The sequence below is a fragment of the Diorhabda carinulata genome, chromosome 5 (genome assembly GCF_026250575.1).
Source record: "Diorhabda carinulata isolate Delta chromosome 5, icDioCari1.1, whole genome shotgun sequence".
NCBI lineage: Eukaryota > Metazoa > Arthropoda > Insecta > Coleoptera > Chrysomelidae > Diorhabda > Diorhabda carinulata.
Window position 1 is genome coordinate 28,564,514 of NC_079464.1, and position 22,152 is coordinate 28,586,665.

Genomic DNA, 22,152 nt, shown 5'->3' on the forward strand with positions numbered 1-22,152 from the left:
CAGATGATCCGGCACCGGGAACCAAGTACGATTAATCAAATCTTATCGACGACCGAGTGGCCGATGTCGACGTTCTTTCTGTCTTTTTCTGGCTTTTCTCACTGTCTTCTGTCACGTTCCGCCATTTTGAGTAATTATCCTGGACTTGACGATTATAATCGCTAATATATTTTTTTTTGCATTCAGAGCTTTGGCACGATTTATTGCGTTCATGATGAGTTTAAGCAGAAATATTTTACACTTAGTAGTATTTATAAAAACACAGAATATATAGGGTGATCCAAAAATTATTCAGACTCATCAATGCGTTATTAAACTTTTCAACGGTTGATTTTTCTGCGGATAATGTTGATCAAACCAAACCTATATTACTATATAACAAAACTCAAACTCAAAATGCTATTGTGAGAGACTGGTTCGTTTTTATTTAGGAAGAAAGATCAATTCGTGAGAGATTTAGTCTATTTCTGGAATGACACTAATAAAGGAAAGCTTTTCCTGCGCAGTGCTGGATTTGTGGTGATTTCATGAAGGGTTTTTTTCGGTATCACTTCATTGCACGTGTGTCTGTCTACCTACCATCAAGTGTATAGATTGTTTCTTCACTGCGGCTGTATTACTACCTATAATCGGCAATATGGCTGGTAAACGATGTCACTTGATTACAGGAAAACCACGAAAATCTTGCAACGCCGACGATAAACTAATAGTACGACAGCTGTCATATTTGTACACGTCTCTTTTTAAGGTTAGGGCTAACTGCAAATCATATAAATTTAATACTAGTAGCACCATCTGTGCGCCAACCTTCGAACTTTTCGGCCCATCATATATACTGACATTTCATTTTACAAGAGATCATTTTTCTGTATTAATACCAATAATTTAAGAAACTGCCTAGTAATAAAATCTTAAGTTTACAGTGCAATAATCGAAATAAAATTGATTTGTCATGAATTTGACATATTTATTCCTGCTAAAAAGCTCATAGGCAGGGTCGGATTTAGCTTTTTAGCCATAATATCAATTTTTTCCGACCCTCAGTCTGTTTAAAGTTACTTTTGCTAAAACCCCTATTAAAAAATATGTCAGGTTTTTATATTACTTGCTTGAACACCACTCCACGATGCAATTTGTTCGATGCGAGCTTTTAGAGGAATTGACTTGGTTCTGGGTTTAACAAAATGTCGTCTCTCGGCCATGCACCCCTTGGGCGCTTGCGCCAATTGAATACTGGGTCAATTGGGAAATCCGGTTATGTTATTGTACACCGTGTATAATAAAAGAATCAATAATACCTAGTTTAAGGTTGTAGCAATCTTCTCTAAGCGTTTGAACAATTTGAGACTTTTAATTTTTACCCATTTGTAAATATACTACCATTTAATATATTCAAATGTTGTTCATATGTAACTGCTTTAGATAATAACATTTTACTCGTAGATATAATCACTTATACACCATAATTATTCCAAAATATCTGACACTTTATAATATGTTATTACTCGTGCTTGTCTGATGTAATACAAAACGTCATATATCAGTGAACTTCCAAATAATATGCGTTCATAATAAATTGTAGCTATGTAACATTGACCTTCATTATTTAGGTATCTAATCCTTAATCTACGGCATATTTCTAATACACTTAAAAAAATCTTGAGAATACATTACGATATATCCGTACGGTAAATTAGATATTCAGTTTATTATTCAAAACAATTATTTTCGTAATTAGAATGTAGATAATACCATGTTCTACTAATTCTGAATTTTTAATTACATACAATTCGTTATAAAATCTAATTATTACATTAAACAATCTACCTGACGGCTGTCCACCATTTTTCAAACGTGTCATTAGAAAAATCATTCTCATTTAATAATAAACGAATTTTTTTTTGTCCTCGTATTATAAGTTATAATTAAAAGCATGGAAAGGGCGCTATTAAGAATCTTCCGAACGGAATGAAAAATTATAATGAACCCAGCTCAGGTATAAATATAAGAATGTTGAATTCTTTTGATAGAAGTCTCAACTGACGCATTCTAAGAAACAAATTTAATCTCGATCTGTATCTAACATGGTTCATTAAATTTTTTTGAATGCTTGGGAATGTGTTTTTAAAACAGATGACATAATAAATTGTGTTTTGTGATTTAGATACAATTCGAATACAACACTCTTTGTTATTATACTCTGGCAAACTGTAACTAAAATTAGCGACGATCGTAAAACTGAAATACTACTTCACCAACAACATATTGAATGTAATTGGTTCGATGTACTTTGACAGTTGGCATTAATTCTGCAATATCATCGCATCCAATCACCATTTCACTTAGTCATTGTTGGATTTCTGCTTTCACACTATTTGAAGTGGATTTCCATCGAGTAAATATGTTACCGACCAAACCCAATTTCAAAACAAACTAGGTTAGGTTAACACGTTCTTCCTTCTAAGCCTGATAGAATAAACCTAGCCTAGGCCAAACTAGTTGATCCTGACATAAATACGCACACTCTAGAATAAACTATGAGTGAGGCCAAGTCTAAACATTATGGTATAGCTAGAAAGTCAAAATAATCAATGAGGTTAGATTAGGTAGTCTGAAATTCTAAGTGTCACCAAAGCACACTACTCGTATCCCCATCCGTATTCAAAAAAAGGCCATTTTTTGTGATTTTTACGCAACTACTGGCAACACTGCATTAAAATTTTATAGAGGTTCGTACCAAGTAATATTCAACAGGTACTATTGATAAAACTCGGAACTGTATACCGTTTTCGGAATATTTTGATTTGAAAATTATGAAGTAATAACCGATGCTAATATAAAGTATTGATAAAGTTATTATTATCAATTAATAAGCTATATATGAATTGAAAATTGCGTAAATGAGGCCCCATCGATAAAACGGAATGAGGGTTTTCGTTTCTTGTAATATATCACGAAAATCTAGTATAATCAGTATAGAATCTTGTTAAATAAATATAGTACTGAGCTATTGGAGGCCTCATTATTAAACAAACAACAATTTGATGATCATGTATTGTGGTTTTGGGACCCAAAATCCTAGTGATAACAATCAATTTTTTTTCAATAACAAGTCATGCTTTCCTCATACAGAAATCTAGTATCACTTGTCGATGGATAGTTTCCGAATACTTCTTCTTAATTGTAGATTCTGCAATTACCCTTTTCTTATTCTAGCTGTAAATTTTTTTATTGTATTTGCGAAATTCTGGCAATTCATTCCCGTTTTTCTAACAAAGCCGATTTTTGGAAATGCTTAACAAAAGTAAAAGTAAATCATGTATCACCTCGTTATCTCTTTTTGTAATCTAACCTAACCTAACCTAACCTAACCTAACCTAACCTAACCTAACCTAACCTAACCTAACCAATATACTTTTGGTATCAGAATTTAGATTTTTTCGTTCATTACATCCAATAGATTTCTGTCTTTGTAAATTTGGTAATCTTTCCTCTAAATTCTGGTTGTACTATATTACTCTTCACTCCTTTCGATTTTGAGCTTCCATTTCTCTCTGCTGGACTCTAAATGAGACGTCTTCCCTCTACCCTTTTCAAATCAAAAGAATACGTTGAATATATGATACCACGAAAGGACCCATTGAAATTGAGCAACAAAGGCCAACTAAGAGCTGAAGAATATCAATGTGAAGAAGATATCAGGATTGGTGGTTTGTGAAAAAGTAATAAACATTAAAATTAGAACTTAGACTCAATTTACATCAAGTAGCTTATACTACTCAATTCCTACTTCCATCTCCACGTACAGAATCTTGGTGACCTAAACAACCTTGTGGAATACCATGTTAATCAGCTTAAGTGGAAAGCAGGATTAGGGCTAACGAGAAGGAGAGAAAAGGTCAACAGAAAAGTATTTTGTATTATCAATCAACAGTTTGTAAACACGTGAAGCTTCTAAATAGAATTTATTACATGGAAACACAACAATATTAATATTAAGTATGTACTTAAAAAAATAATATTAAGAGTTTTGTGATGAACACCAACAAAATAAGTTTATAATTTGTACAGATCATGACAGATACTAATTCTTCTATAACAACGCTGGTATATGGGAATGTTTATGTGTATTTCAATGTTTTAATTCATTCTGGTACAGTTATTTGTGCATTTCACTACCATACAACCATTTTAATATTCGGAATCTACTAAATTATGTTCACTATTCGCGATTCGAGTTCTCGTTTGTAGTACTAGTGAGTGGTATCGAATTGTACGAGGGTTGTCTGAAGAGTTTTCTACCTAACAACGAAACTAGACATTTTTTCTACTCAGTCCAGCCATGTTATAATCTCTCTAAACGATCGATTCAACTTTTTCGGCTGATGAAACGTACTTTGGTTTTTTTTCGTAGAAGGTTCGCACTTTGCAATCCAGTGTCTAATGTAGTGATGTTTTAAGGCATAGAAAACGTTCATTTGAATGAGCTTTTGGTCCAAAGTGAGGTCGCAAATGATGGTAAAAACTCCCCGTGCACAGTCCAACTCCTCCTTTATTGGCGTAGACGTATTGCGCTGAAAAAATATTTGATGACAGCTAGATACTCAATTTTTACCATTTTCATAAAAATCATCTCCACGATTCACTTATTATTCAATTGTCGAACAGAAGCTAAGGCTCCAAAATGGATAAAGTTTTAGTGTCAATCTCTAATGACATGATATGAGTTTTAGTCAACCCTTGTGGTTAAAACACAAATTCGTCAAAATTTCGAATATTCCGCTATAAAGACGTTATGGGAACAAAAATATTAAATAAAACTTTAAATTCACACGTATATTTATCCAATCGAGTCGAATTACATCTCCGATTTCATGATTGTTTTTGAATATTGTCGACTAGTCTAATCACGGTGTTATTGAAATACAATACCCGAAGTAAATAGTATTCGAGAGAAAGATTTGAAGGGTGATGTCCTGCTGCATTTCGCCTGAACGTTTGCGGTAGGTTCGTTCACAGGCCCTTCATCTGCACAAGTCCTGTCAGCTCCAGATCTGCAGAATTGACAAACAACGCACGCGACTCATTTTTTCGCCCTCTTGCCATAATTGCGACGAGGGTAGATCTCCCAAATTACTTTTCTCTGTTCGGGCATGCACTAAATAAACAATTGACACATTTTTACACGGAGTATGTGCACATATAAATGCGAATTTATAAATCTAATTCGATTACTCAAAGTATTTTTTATTTATCATAAAATAATGACGAGAATTATAATCGATTTGATTTGGTTTAATCGAAATTTGTGAGATGAATACGAAGAGAGTCTAATAATTCACCTTGACTAGATGGAGGTATGCTAAGAACTTGGGAATTTGCCCGGGGCACCGGGACCGTGTAGTGCGTGTAGGTGCCCATAGTACTCCGTCCATATCTGAACCTAATGATGGGTCCCGTCACTCACGATTGGCCGCCTATGAACTGTGCTCATATGCCGATCGAACAAATCGTTTGTTTCGTCCCCCCCTTTTGCCGTAGGCCCCCTAAGGTACTACGTGACGACCAATGTAAAATTTTCGCCGTTCGATTCCTCCGGCTGTCTCGTATAAGACGTATTTACATAAATTATAAAAGCATAAAATACTAGTAAGATATAACTTGAGGTGTTTGATAGGGTTAGATAATGATGTCACGTTTTTTTTCGACCAACTAATAATTTTCATTAACCTGAAGGATTCTAGCCAAAAAAATTGAAATGAAATAAGACATTACGTACCTAGTATCTAAAAATTCAAGAATACCCTTCAGTGAAAGCATGATATTAATTGTTATACATCATTCAGCTTAACAAAACTTACAACGACTGAAATACCTCGAAATGAGTTTTGGATGAAGACATTTTCGGATGAAATTTCAAGAATTTTCTTCCTGAAATGTTATAGAAAAATGATATAATTGCCTAAGCATGTGACAAGGTTTTACCCACAACACATCAACTTGTTTATTTAATTTTGTGTCATTTGTAAGAGCTTTACAGAAGGAATTAAACAATTTTTTTTCTATTCAGACAATAGTTAGAAAGGCGTTATATTGTTGCCCGCAAAAACGAGAGAAAGCTTCTACCACATCTCGGTTTTTATATGCTTTCCACCACCAAGTGATTTTGAAACAGTCGATTCACCTCAAGCATCACGCAACATTCACAAACATTTCTGTGGTGTTATTTTACTATTACTAAAAAGGACAAATACTTGTCTCGATAAGATAAAAAAGTTTTGATGGAGGAACTTCTTTGGAATGTACAAAACAATATATAATTTCAACGACACCCACATAAAAGAATATTTTTTCAAAATCAAACTTTTAACCTGAATATGTACATTTGTGGTAGTAGATATTTTTAAATAGAAATAAAATTTTCAAAAAAAGTTGAGACCGCTTACTCGTTAAACGTCATTCAGCGTGTTTTTAAAATTATGTTTTGTTTGAGTAGTTTGTAAGGAGTGTAGAAAGCAACTTTGGAAGTGAGACCAATTAGTCGTTTTCCATTCCAATATATGCATATGTGAGAGATAAATATAATAAACAATTAGTACTTTCAAACTAAAAGTCTTTCTCTTCAATTTACTGAGCTTGTAATGTCGATTTTCGTAAAGCTTTTCATGAAATCATTCCCCCATTATTTACTAATTCAACATCCTTGTTCATTTTTGTTGCATTCCACTTAGTCTTTTTCTTCAATAATTTCGCATCTCAAATTTTTAAAAAATTGGAAGGTGTAGAATCGGAATCTGCCCGGTCTTGCACTAGCAATACTTCATTGGAACTAACAGTTTTTAACTAACACTTGAGTTATGTTGAGGTATAAGTTTTAAATGAAACTTTTCGCAAAAAATTAATTAGTTATTTATGATTTTTTCGCACTCTTGATCAAAAGTAGTTCACGCGCGAGTATCATACAATGTTTTACCTACGACAACGTTAAAAAATACTTTTTTTCTCAATTATTTATTACATATCGTCAACTTAATTGTAGCACCTCGCAACCGACAAATAGAAAATTTCACAGAAGAGCCAAAAAATGATATAGAAGAGATTCTGAAAAGGACATTATGTAAATCCAATAGTTAAATCCAGAGATTGTCTGGTTGTACTGATTTTCCTTCTCCTTTTTATAATACTTGACGTAAACTCTTGTAGCACAAGCTCTGAATAAAAAAAGTTATTCCGGTGTGAAATATAATTTTAGACGTATAGATGAACTCTCAATATGTTTGCAATTTTAAGATGGCGCCATCAAAGTATCAATTTTTTCAATCTCATACACCTGTCTTCCTTCATGTGTGAAGGCCGATATCCCCTTAGTACCTCCAGCTCATAAATTTCATTAAATCAGTAAAACTCCGTGGCATCCACACGAGAGACTTCTTTAATGATGCGTTTTATGTTTTCGCGCGACAGACATTATTTTAATTCGTTAACTTGGCCGAAATCCAAAGCCACATATACAGTCGCACACATGTTTATGGTAAGGCGGCGATGTGGTTTTTTTTCTTTCGAGTTGACTATTTCCCGAGTGCTACATGTGTGATAACGAACTTATTTTGAAAATACCACCTTCACGAAAATAACCTGAGACATTCCCCAACGGCAATAATTAAGAGTTCCTGATGCTTTATTAATGCTCTGGAAATAACAGTTAAGTTAAAAATATTTTAATGGTTTTTTTTTGGGAATAGGACGACGACTAATGCCTTTCTGCAGGATGTTTTCAAACATTATTTGGAAATACCAACAAACGAGACAACAAGCAAATATCGAAATGGAAAAAACTTCATTTAAATTCCATATATGAAAAGATAAAAATAGCAAATATTATCGATTTCATAGAGGCGTTCAACTGTGTTGCAAATCTTTGAAATTATCAATTGCTGACAATATTTCAAATTCGTAAATCGAAAAAATGAATTTGGCTATTCCTGTACCTATAATATTTATTACAAATAAACAGTCTGATGAATTATGGATCATATGAAGGCAGGAATTCAAGATAATTGAAGAACATCATTTCCTACGCAAATGGAATATTAGGAATATCAAAATACGGTTATAGATTACGATTCCATTTGATAATTTACATTTATTTCGAGAAAAACTGTTAAATAGTATTGTATTTATTATTTTGCATAATTTTTTTGATAATTCATTACAAAGTCTTTAATGTAATAGAACGAAATCCGTGTTAAAACATGTGTTGAACAGCATAAGGGTGTAAGTATTTTATGTATGCGCCTAAATGCTTTTCATACTGCTTCAATTTTTTGCTATTATGGTCAGTAATTGGTACTCATTGAATAGATAAAAAGTTCGAACCGAAACTTAAAAATATTCAATGAGGATCTAGATATAGACAACGATTATGAAAATAAATGAACCTAAACTAAGATGGTGATAATAAACTGAGAGAGAACAGATATAAAACTAAATTAGAAGAATTGAAAATGGAGCAGGAAAAAGACTTATACGAGAAATATTATTCAACGCAATTAAGACACAGTGAATAAAAATGTATTGACAGATGGATCAGAGACATGGTCGAAAAATGACAAATAAGATACTTAAGAGATACGCAAAATATATGAAGCATGAACTTATAAAAGTTATAAAAGTATAATAATCATAAATAGATTGACGCTTGAATAATTTTATATCAAGTTCTCTTTGAAAGAAAATGTGAAAAAAAATCCAAATTAATCTTTTCGTCGTTGGTTGCAAAATCTTGCCACGAAACGATAAATCTCATTTATCTCGTTTATGTGATAGTGGAAGTTATTTTAAAAAATTGAATTCGCAGTCGATTCCAAAAGAAATTAAAATTTGGCGTTGATAGATATCAAAACCAATCAACCTGCCACAATTGGCGCGCGATCTAATTCATATTATTTATCACATTTTAGTGTTTTCCAGATTTTCCTCAAGCTTTTCCACAAACATTAAGCTAATCTCAATAAAAAATCTGTATTATTGATAACAGCTTTCTCCATTATCTAAAATCCAAACACTATTTCTTTCTTCAAAGTATTATATTGTAGTTTGAATCGCAATCGAAGCTGTGAAATTAGACTTGCTGTTTTCTCTTGGATTAAATTACTCTGAGCATTTTGATTTTGACATTTTTCGGAAAAAAAAACATCTATTTATTGATATGTGACATTTCTTTTCCCTTATATTAAGTGTCGTTATACGCTTCAAATTACTAACGATTGATTACCGGTGTCGATTCACAGTGGCATTGAAGTTTAACTCAAAAGCCTTTTTCCATTTCAGTTTTCTTGTCTGGTTGGTGTTGAATGATCTGAGATATATTGTTCATGGTTTTTAGAAAACTTGGCTATCGTCTGGTTACCACTGTCCATTCAGGAAGGCATTGCGTTTTAACTAACTCGAAAGGTTTTTTCTTTTCAAGTTTTCTTATTTGGTTGGTGTTGAAAGATCTGAAATCTGCCCTTCAATAGCTATTAGCAAACTTGGTCACTACTTTTATTATATCAAGTAATTTGTTGTGGAATATTTGGATTAAATAGATATTACTTAAACATTTAACAGTATTACCATTCTCTTTAAAATTAGGATCATTAAATTAGAATCAATAAAGTTTTTAATAAAGCTATGGACACAGAGAGTGAAGGCTACAATTATTTTAAGATAGTTTTCTTTCAATTTGTGTTGCTACTTAAAAATTAAATAACAAAAAATTATTAGCACGGAAATGTCTTCTAAAAGGCTTTCTAGGAAATGGAAATTCAATGGTACCAAAACTTTGGATGCAGAATGATAGAAATAAGGTATCAATAATAATGATATGCTATATTTAGTCTTTTTCAGTATTTTAATACTGTTTTAACGTATTTTTGAGTTATCATCATAATTTATTCGTCACTACTTGTATATATTAAAAATAATAAGTCAATTTCTCTAATAAATATATAAAATTATCTAAAAACGGTCAGTTTTCTCCCGTGTTTGTGAAACTGCAATAAATAATAATGAAGACTTAAAATTATGGACCTAATGAGTACCCTATCATTACATGGTAATTGTTATAGCAATTAATTGTAATGACTAACTTCGCGAATGGACAATTTTTTATGCAAACAACTTGCTCCATATATTCATTATTTTAAAACAAATTAAAAAAAACACGTTTTTCACTACAAAATTATAATTTGCCAATTACATACTTACTGCTAGTATATTTTAATGGGACTCGATAAAGAAATACCTCTCCAATATTATCTACTTCAATTCAGGGCAAATATTTACAAAAAAATGCTCAACAGTGTGTTACTGATTTAGGTGGTTTTTATTAATATGCAATATCTCTTCATCTTCTTATTATTTTTTCGTTCTTTTCAGATGTCAAATGTTCTTGTACGCTTTCCTGTATTCTGTTGATATTTTCCTTTCTTATCTCCTTAATTAACTTTCTTGAACTACATCTTTTTTTCTCTTCTTGTAATTCTGTTTTTATACTGAGAATATATTGATACCAATTTAATTAACTTTTCATCTCTCACTAACGGCTCGTGTTTTGTTATTTGTCTTATATATTTTCATTTCCAACTTTATATCTCTATTTCACCTGTTATTATTATTGTGTCTTTCAAGAAAAATCTAGTAGGTACACTTGAAAGTCATCAAACATCTATATGACTTACGTTTAACAAATTTAGTTATCATAATTTTTGTATTTTTATAAAAATCTTCAAGATTGATGCATAAATATCCACGCTTCCCAACATCAAAATACTTAAATCTCTATTTTTATTTCATTGCGTTGTTGGTTTCTCTGATACAACAATGTCTTCTGGCAAGCCAACAGAATGTGGGATGCCTTAAGACTCAATACTAGGCCCTAATTTTTATCATAAACAATACATTGCAGCAAATTGTATCCAACTCTATGTTATTTTATGATGCCCTTATTGAGTCGAATCGGCGATATGCCATTCCTTTCTAGGGTACGTCTAGTGCGACTCAATTCGAGTGAATATTTAAACTACAAAAGAGGGTCTTACTGTCGGCTCTTCTTTGAAAAATTAGAAACATTGACTCTTGCTTCCTTGTTCATCTTTGAATCAGTTTGCTTCATCCGTAAGCACGCTTCTCTAATTTTAGAATGATCATTGCACAGCTATACACTTAGGAACGCAGACCATGACCTTCATCTACTTACTCCACGTTCAGAATTAGTTAATAGCTCAATACTGTACAATGCAAAATAAATGCACAATCATTTGCCAAATGAAATCAAATCTATAACGTTTTTTCCCGCATTTAGCATTGATTTGAAGGCATAGTTACCGGAAAGTGCCTTCTACTTTATAAAAGACTTTTATTCTAATTACTAAAATTTAATATTCGGAGCATGCTACGCACTGTTTTAATGTTGTTTGTGATTTTCGATACATTTTGAAAGGTAATTTCATTATTCATTGTTGTTGTCTTGTGTATTTCTTCATTTAGTTATTTCTGTTTTGTTTTTTGGTTTCCACAAATTGTAAACAATTTTTTTTGACAATAAAGCATTTTTCTCTCTCTCTTTATCTCTACTTCTCAATGTGTCCAATCTCGTTCGTTAGGAACGTGAACGTGATTCTCTCTTTTTGGTTTGTCATGTTCTTTTTGTGTTTGTCGTTTTGCTTCAGAAATCGCTTGCTCTTCAGTTACTTTATCAGTTTAATAATCCACACTGTTTGTTTCTATTCATTCGCTGCACTTTATTGGTAAGAAACTGAACTACAAATCCACCAAGGAGCACGTTTCGTTTATCCTATATTAATTCATATGAGCGGAATTTTATTAGTATTAAACTTTAGAGCAAAATATGCATAGTATTGTTTCTAGATATTTCTTCAAGTATAAAAACGGGAATCTTCCTCATTACTACAACGTATAAGTCCTGGTACTAGACTGATATAACACATTTAACACTTTTTTCTATAATTTGATATATTAATTATTTTTTTTCCTATGTTCTTTATGTTTGTCTCATTTTTTATTCGTACTAACCTTCAATCTCTCTTTGTTCTATATATTCTAAAATTAATTGTATCGTTTATTATTTTCTTCATTTCATCATTTTTCCAGTTTAAATTTGATATATAATGAATAATTATTATCGCTTATATTTTTCAAATTTTAACATTAAGATATAGATTCTCATATAAATCTTCGTATGTATCCTCGAGATACCAAAAATACTTTCATGAACCTTTCCTCGGGGACGTTACACCGCTTGCATTGATAGACAGCGCCTTAAACAAACGTCAGTTTCGGAGTGACACTTGACAATCGTTTATTTTCGACCATGGTAATCAGCTTAGGCCGTGAATAGGCAATTCGTCTGACAACTGACAGGCACAGCTATCTTCATAATGTCGATTAACATAAAGTAACATGTGTTCCTTGAGATAGACAATGGAAGATATAAATTTCAGTGTGGATGTTTCAGAAAATATTTATGAAGGAGATTGTTTGTTAATGTATTTGGTTAATCGTAGTTTAATTTAGTTCTTAATGCATAACAACTTGGATTTTTATTTAGATAACCACTACTATTATTATTGCTGCCAAAACAAAATTATTTATTAACCTAATTAAAAATAAAATCATTTTCAATATTAATATCGTCTTGTCTTATATTCACATTTACAAAACATCTATCTAAAAATCAATCAATATCGACATAGCACCAACAATTCTCTTTACAGCGTGAACAAAAACAACGTAAACCACTTGACTCCTTCCGTTCTAATTGTCATCGCTCTCACCGTATATAAGGACCCTTCTTCTGTTCTCACTCAGCAAACCGCGTGTGTTTGTGATTCTGGTAATGACTACAATTCGACGGAGAACAAACAACAAACAGTTGAAAATCGGAGGTCGACCCTAATCTGATTTCTTCCCCTTTGGCAGTGACTCATTAACCCCCTCTAAAACTGTTCACCCTCGCTTGTTTTTGCATAAACGACACGCCGGCACTGTACTCTCACACATTACAACACCCGCAAAATTGCGTATCGTAATTAGAGTTTACAGTGGCGCATAAGTGAAAACAAAGAGAGGGATTTGATAATTTTGTTTAACAGATCACAAAAAATATATTGTTCGCCATTTTCTTTTGTGAAAATCTTGGATTCCCCACCTTCTAACTCTTAAGAAGAGAAAACAATGAAATTTTTAATTGTAATACAGTGTGTCCAATTAAGTGTACAGCATGTAAAATTTTTATGACCAGATATCATTTGATTAAACCTGTTGACTTTAAACTTTTTAATTCATTAGAAACTTTGAATCAATTACTAATTGTTAGTAATTTTAAACTAATAAATATTAATCCGACAAACACAATTAATTATATCAATAGCATTGGTTATATTTGACGGTAATATTTTAATAATAAAAATAATTATGATTTAATATATGTATTATGTCAACGATTTATAACCAAAAAGGCGTTCACGGTCGCGTGGTTAGGTCGTCACCTTGCAGTTCGATAGTCGCAGGCTTCATTCTGACTAGAAAATATAAAATTTTCCATTTTTATCATTCTATAATACTATTTGTAATGAAATTAACACGATTTCACGAAATTCTCAACAAATATAAAGTAACTTCGACAGCTCAATGGTTCTTGAATGCAGTTTACAATCCTATGGTTGGTAAATCGTATCTAATAATCTCTTTTGTAATAATTTTGTACATTAATACAATTTTCTAATCAATTTTTGTTAGTAGTAATATTACAAAAGAAAGTTATTTTTCATAGGAAACTGTTTTCGGTTTGAAAATTGAAGTTTTCTAAAAAATATGATTTATGTTCATAAGTAAATTACCTCAATTGTTTATAATATCTAAAATTGTCAATAAGAAAATTTATGCAAAATATTAAACTAGTATCAAATAGACAACTTCTGTATTGGTGTTTTAAAATAATGGATTCGGATTATAATGATTCAAATTCATCATAAATAGTGTGTCAAATAATTATCTTCATTTTTAATATAGTTACTGCATTTTTCCAAATGATGATTAATTGTAAACGTCGCTTGTTTGTATACATTATACAGTTTTCCCAGTCTTTTTAGTTTCTATAAAATTTTTATGCTTCCCCTTTGTAAGACACACAATTTTTAATATTGAAAAATTGAATTCTTCACTTAAGAAATTCGATTTATAGGTTTGAAAAAATTGTTAATAAAACGCAGTAAATTTTCAAAACGTATTATTAAAAACTGAATTTCGAATTCCAATTAATTTATATAAAAATTTCTATATTATTTTATTTTAACATGAAATCTTTGGTGTCAATTTGGTTAGCATCCGTCTCCATGTTGTGTTATGTCCAGCCAATTTTTTTAGTGAAGCATTCACAGCACTCAGGGCCGGATTAAGATTTATAAGGCGCGGGGCTAAAATAAGGAATTCGAAAACCCGGAAAAATTCACAAAATAATATCGATACGTTAGATTTGTGGTATCAACAAATCAAAAAATAGAGAATGATTTCCAAATGATGGGGCCCTCTTGGACCTGGGGCCCGGGGCTATAGCCCCCCCCAAGCCCCTAGCTTAATCCGGCCCTGACAGCACTAAATCCAAATGAATCTAAGTATTTGAATGACAAATTATTTTGATTTTCTTGACACTACATATTTGATAATCAGACAACTCCACTAACGTTGACTGCATCATCTATACTGGAAAATCAAATTGTCTCGAAGCAAAAAACCTTTCTTTTAAATCATCCAATAGAATATTAGGATGATGGACAAGTTATTAAAGAGCTATCAGTTACTCCATATTTTCGGCGTCAATGAAACTGTTTTTGTTGTTAATACGTGTCTGATATGATTCAATAATGGTACTGAAAACAAATATCTTCGCTTTGGCATAGACAAGAGTTTCATTTATTACTTGAAGCTGCTTATTCAATATATTTAGTTTTTTAAAGATATTAGCTAAATAAATGTTTTACTATTGATTGTAAACCGAGATTTAAAACCTCTTGGGTTTCCCGCGGAACCTGCCACAGGAAAGTTTACTTGACGACGCCAAACACCCAGTTGATAATTTGGTGTCATTATACCAAAAAATTAAAATTGGAATCGAAATCTTGTATTGCATTTAACTGCAATAGAACGAATGGGTTAAACTCGAATCGAGTTTAGGAACTGCACCCTTGACTATCAAACACTGCTTTAGAATAACTAAAAAACAAATCTTCTTGTCTTTCTTTGTTTGATCTAGATAAAACAATAAATCTATTAAACATAATAATATTGATAGATAAACAATTATATAAAAAATCATCTGAAAGAATAGGCAAAATGTAATTTTCTATCAATTCACATAAGTATACTGTTTATATATAAACTATTTTAATAATTTGATATATTGTTGAAATAGGAAAATGATTTTTTTCTAGGCAAATGGAATGTATCACTATCAACATTTTAACCATTTGTGTACAGCGTCATCCTCCTCTCTAGCTACCTTCTTCAGTATCTACATTTTGTATCAACCTATTCTTTCATTTGAGTTTATTTTAGTATTTTCAAAAGTTTTTTTTTATATTGGTGCATCGGAAAAAATTCCGTATACCGTCACTAATTTCATTTATAAAAATGAAATCCAAAGGGCAGACGTATTATTGTTTTTAAAATGTTTCGTATAATTTTTAAAATAACCTAAAAAACATTGAATTTCTTGATTGTTGCAGGTGAAGCGAGTAATGCGAGTATCGGTAGCGGGGAGGGTACAGGAGAGGAGGACGACGACACGAACGGAAAGAAAAATCAAAAAAAGAGAGGCATTTTTCCCAAAGTAGCAACAAATATTCTCAGAGCGTGGTTATTTCAACATTTAACGGTGAGTGACATTAAGGCGTAATCTACACAAAAGTAAACGTAAAACAAATGCGTATCGATAAATTAAAGTTCTGAGCAACTGCCGACGAACTCGGTGTCTGCTTATCGAGTAGGGCTTTCAAAAACTGCTCTAGGTTGGATTATGTTCAACAGCTCGGAAGTATCTATAAAACAGAATCTGGATCGCTTATAAGTCCAACTGCTTTCCTTTGTATTGAATCGAGCATGGTAAGTTTGGGAGCCGAGCTCCAAATGTGCGAGCAATATTTCAAAGATGGACGAATCTGTGCCTTGTAGTTTCATCGAGTAGATCATTGATGTAGAGGAGCACGAAAGATGCATCCTTATCGACGACAAACCGTACGATCTTCATGTACATCTAGTCTTTCACTTCCTTAGACCATTGGTACTATTAATGTTTTTCGTTTCGGATCATTTCCTTCAATTTAATGCAACTTTACTATAAACATCTACTCACGCTGTTATTACTATCTATTATCTTTTGTTTTAATATTGGAGCCTTCGTATATTCTTTTTTCTTCATTTTGCTTCATTGTTTGTGAGTGAAGTAACACAACATCACAAATTCTTTCAAACTTGCTTAAAATGTAAGTCCCTGATATTCTATTATGATTAAAAAAAGTTAAAAACAGTAAAAAAGTGAAAATGAATACTTTTTGTATAAATGCATACTTTAAGATCTGATATTTAGCTTATTTCATTTGACACTTAATATATGGGATATGTCTAGCATTAATTTTGGTATAAACTTCTTTTTTCCTTTAAAATTAATTAACTTTCTTTTGATAACGAAAAAAATGCACAATAAACAACAATAGGATAAATATTCTCGGGTCGTTCTTCTAAAATTTGAATTTAGTTCTTATTAAACAACAATTAGATCATTTTTTTTCATAACCAATATAGAAGGTACTGATCTGTTTGATGTACAAGGCGCTTCGGCAGGCGCCAATAACGAAACAGACTGATAATTTGTATATATTAAGTTTCTTAAACTTATTACCTGATTTTTTCGATTGAATAAGAGATTAAATTCTTGTACAATAGTTCTGTTCAATTCAATAATACAGAATCATCAATGATTTTCCTCATAATATAAGAAGCGATTTGATTTATTAAACTGACGCATTGAAAGAAAAGAATGTTTGAAAATTCATTTATATGGTGTAGTTTTAACACGCGATAAAGATCGATCAGTAGATACCTAAATTTGATTATAAATAAAGGCATCATATACAACGTGATGGAACACAACCCCTAGCTTAGACTAGGTAAGAAACCATCATGACCATCTTATTATGGAAGACTTTTCTGGTACTATGACCATCTTGAGCTATATATTTCACCAAAAATACTGATTTGATACGTGGTCTACACAAGATGGAAGTTTCATAAGATTGGCGAGTTTTCATCTGCCGAATAATTGCCGCTTCAATTTAAATCTACCCTCATCTTTTGTCATTTATTTAAATCGTTTTCCTCGCTGACCATCAATATATTTTGACTTTTCTACCCCAATAGAAATGCCATTCCTCCCACACACAGTCAATCAAAAATGCGAGTAGGGTGACTGTAAAATTATTTGTACCCTTTGGATTTAACTGCTATTTATAAACGCCCCGATAGAAATGTAAAAAAACTAGTCTTTCCGCCTACGAGATTTCATTTCCGCTGTGGATGCATCTGAGGCTGTATTTCCGGTGGCTATATCCCGGTTTATCCTGACGGGAAAACTCATCGTAGACATGTGTCCTGCGTCTTTAACGGATGAGAATTTCCGAAGGATTTTAACGTATTGACATTTTTTTTTTATTATCTATCACTTTTTATACGATCGTTTATCAAAGAAAAATACAATTTTTAAGAACGTCTCAAATTTAGTTTGAAATCACGTTAGTTATGTGATGTTATGAGAAATTAAATAAAAATAGCAATAATAAGTCGTAAAGTCCAAAATTCCGGTTGTCTGTATTAAATGCCACAAGCAGAGAGTGAACGGTCCTACGGGTCTTCATCTAATCCCCGGCTGTATGTGAGGGTCCTCTAATTTCCTGCACAGCAACCACCACATTTATAATAATAATAATTTTATAACAGTGTTTCATTACAACCTGAAGTTGGGCTAAACTGAGAAAACCCGCGGTTACGAAACACGAGTTTAGGGAAAGTTTCAAATGTAATTTCCAAAATATATGTTTCAAACATATTTAATATCATCCAAAATTCGACTGAATTATGACTGTTGTATGGAGAACTTGAAAAAATCAAGGTATTTCGTTTCATTCAACAATATGATGAACTCTACATCCGTAATTTAATCGATTCATGAACATGGTTCACGTTTTTGTATGCTTCTTCCTAGTTTCGAATAGTTTAGAGGTATAAATCATGATAGTCTTCCATCATCAAGCAAAAACTATTCTGTTTTAGCGTATTATCCTTCAAACAAGTGTTTAGTCGTTCGAATGTGATGCAATGGCGGACAAAATCCTTTTTTCAAAGGCTATACTTCTCATATATTCTGCGTGTTCATCTAGTTTAATAGTATGGCAGCTCTTGATCCAAAAAGAACCTTCGTATACGTTTACAAAGCTTGTGTTCATTTGAAATTCGTAGCGAAGTTGCCTACATTATGTCTAATTCAGACAAAAAAACGCATAAAACCAGACAAACCTTTCAAGATTGTGATTTTTTGTGGAACTACTGCTCATTCATAATTATTACATTCTTTGCTTTGAAGTACTTACTTGAATACATCAAATCTTTAGCAAACTTGAAAAATATTTTCTTAGAATTAGTGTATTTATGGCTCTGGAAATTCTATTTTGATTAAATAAGCACACTTTAGCCACAATAATTATTTAAAATAAACCCTATAGTTTCCGAGAGAGTCTTTATTGAAATTAGTTTCTAGTAATCAAAAATCCAAATATTTCGGTTTTTGTTTACAATGCGATCAAAGACGAAAATAAATTGTAACCATTAAAGGTTCAGCAGCACCATCAAAAGGTTGTTTCACGCAAAAACAGACAATGAGAAGTTGATGGAAAGAAGTAAATAAAATCAAGAATTAAGAGAAAACAATCCATGAATTTTGACATTTCTTATTTATATATTTTTGAATAATTGTTATTTGCATCTATAATTATCTTGACTATTACAAGACTGAAATGTGTGTAGAATGTTTATTGCAGTATAAACCTACGAAAAAGCAAAAAATTCATTTTTTAGTCGTTTTTGTATCGATTCAGGTAGAAAAACCATTGAGATCTGTAGATAAATGCCCAAAATAATGTACTCACTCACTAGATGTTTGTCAAACAGAAACCAAATGTCTAAAATGACATTTCCAGGCTGAAGTCAAAAATTTTTCAGTTAATCCTTATAGTGGTAAAAAAAAATAATATTCTATTGAACGAACAATAGTTATTTATGTAACAAGTGCAAAAAGTAAGTGTCTATTGCACGTGAATTTGTCTAACGAGGCCGTTAGGCTGATCGAGTGCAATAAACACTTTTGCATGAGTTGCATTCAATATTTTTTCTACGTTCATGAAAAAAAAATTAATCCGTCGTGATGGCGTATATTTGAGGCATTTATATTTGTGTTTATAATTCATAATAATATGACATTTTAGAAAACAATGCATTTTCTAGTAATTTCGTAATCCAGTACATAATAAATATGGTTGATAACAAAATAAAATCCACAAATCTTTGAAATTTTTAACAATCTCACAGAAAAAGGACCGAATATTTGGTACAAACCTCTGTACTATAAAGACAGATGACTGCAATAAATATTTATTGGACAGTGCAATAAAGATCCACTTTTTCCAGTAAATATAGTTCAATAAAGTTGTTTATTGCTGCTCGAACGTAGAAAATAATAATTATCAGCTTAAAAAATACGAATATCTTTATATTCTCGAAGTCGGTTAAACATTAGACACAGATCAAAGCGGAAGCTATTGAAATATGTTATCTAATAGTTAGTCCGAATGCGTAATTCTCCAGTATCACGTACAAAGAGAGATTAACGAAGGACCCCCTCAGGTCTATTTCATCTCTGGCTGTGTCGTTTAACGTTGCCGTCGCTTTATCTGGCCGCCACATGCATGCAAAGCCGCCGCCGTCACTAACCCACCCTACCCCCTTCATCCGTATTCTGTCCATCCGTATCGGGAGCGGCGTGATATAAGATGGTCAGAGTGGCTCCCACAGGAAATCCTCCGCCGTCCACCTGTCAGCCGGAATTAAAGGATGCCCGTCGGATACCGTAGATAACGCTTAGTCGTTGATCTCGTGGGACTTTTTCAGACTTTTCAGAGTTTTTTCTCCGTTGCAAGTTTCAATATTTGATGGCGGCGCTAAAGAGACCGCCTTTCGTCGCGGTAGAACCATGTTAAAGACGACGAGTGAATATTTGATGGACGTCCCTGGACGCTGGTATCGCTAGCACTCGCTCTCTGATCCAGGATTAGTTGCACGACTCATTAAGCTCGGCACGATAATCTTACTATCGGATATTGCGAAGGGTGCGGATAGACTATCTATTCACTCCATTAGCGTATCTACAAGGATTTGAATATGATCAATATGATCCATAACTACGATCATTGGAAAATATCAGCCCAATTCTTCAATGTAATTATTCATAATTAATTTATTTATCTTAACGTAGAGGACAAATTCAAAACCCACGATAAATTTACTTGAAAACATCACCTAACCTGTAAATTATTACGATACATTTCAGTATTTTCTAACTTTTTCTATTCAATAGTAAACGTCGTATCCACATATACCAAATAGTGATGTCTAAGTTCACAGTTATGTACTATATACAAAATTTGTCCATTTTTTTCTCTAAAATACTGTTATTTTTGGCTTTCCTCCATGTATTGCCTCTTTTCTCAAGTATAGTACCATTTACTTTTTTGTTTTTGCCTTATTTTGCTTTCCATACTCTCTTCGCATATCTTGAGTCTTCCATTCATTGTTAATAACTTCACCAGCTTACCTAACTGTCTTTGCTCAATGAATTCCATAATTTCCAGATCTTGTCGCATTTGGTGATTTGTTAATCTTTTGATATACTTTTTTGTCTATTAAAGAGATTTGTGTTTCAATATTGGTCCATAAACTGCTTTATAGAAAGTTAGTTTTGTATTTCTTTTATTTTGCAGGCGTTTATTTATGGTGTAACATGTATGTAGGGCATTATTGTTTCTTTTAGTAATCTCGGCGTCTTCATTTTTATTTCTGTATTTTCTATTTCTGTTGCAAGGTATTGAACACTTAATCCTATGTCCTTCTATTTTAATGTTTATTGTTTGATCGTTAAGTGTGATTATTGCAGACTTTTCCGCATGTATCCTCTTACCAAACTGCCTTAATATATTGGTCCAAATGTCAAAGTTTTTCTGTAGATAAATGTTTTCTGCAATAAGGACTATATAATCAGCATATGCTCCCTCAAATATTTTCACTATTTGTATGTTTTTATATCCAATGCACACTTTCTTTGACTTAAATAATCACATATTCATTATATCATCTGAAAATAGGTTGAATAGCAATGGATTCAAGCCACCATCTTGCCTTACTTCTTCTGTAGTTAGAAAAACCTCTGAAATTAGGTTTTTACTAATAACATGGTTGATATTTCGTGACATATATTTGTCCGTGGTACTTCGTTAGAAGCTTTCTTCAGATCAATAAATCCAAATAATGCATTTCTATAAATGGTGGTAAATACGTGATCTTGTACTCTTTTACCTTTACGGAATCCGCTTTATGCATCATCCAGTATATTTTCTACTTATGAATCTTGTTAGCTTTCACAGTCCCATTAAGGTTATTCTTCTGTAGTTGCTTGTTATCTTCTTAGTGAAATTACGAGTACGTCTTGTAATTCTCGAACGTATAGACACTACTGTTGCTGTCAGCCCTCAAAATTAGTCATATTCGCAATTCACACTTGGCGGAAGCATCAATAATGGCGGACATGTTTACGTGGCTGCAGCACAACGCCGACTGACACAATGGCGGAGTGTGTAGTGCGGAGCGATCGGAGGTTGAAACAAAAAATTGCCCTCGTAGAATGTTCTTCCGTTCGCATTCGCTAAAATTTGAACATAAAATTGAACGTAAATAAAATAGAAACTTGAAACTTTTATTTCATTTTAAAATGAA

At 32.2% G+C, this 22,152-nt stretch overlaps 1 protein-coding gene across 11 annotated transcripts in view; it reads left to right on the forward strand.

Moving 5' to 3' along the window:
* LOC130894255 (homeobox protein homothorax) overlaps nucleotides 1–22,152 on the forward strand; it is a 346,801-nt gene that overhangs the window by 265,780 nt on the left and 58,869 nt on the right. For 10 of the 11 annotated variants that reach the window (XM_057800937.1, XM_057800941.1, XM_057800942.1 and 7 more), the window contains one exon: nucleotides 15,786–15,934. In XM_057800937.1, the coding sequence (XP_057656920.1) occupies nucleotides 15,786–15,934 (149 nt within the window). The remainder of the gene's footprint in view (nucleotides 1–15,785; nucleotides 15,935–22,152) is intronic. The other variant, XM_057800940.1, reaches the window with a different exon arrangement.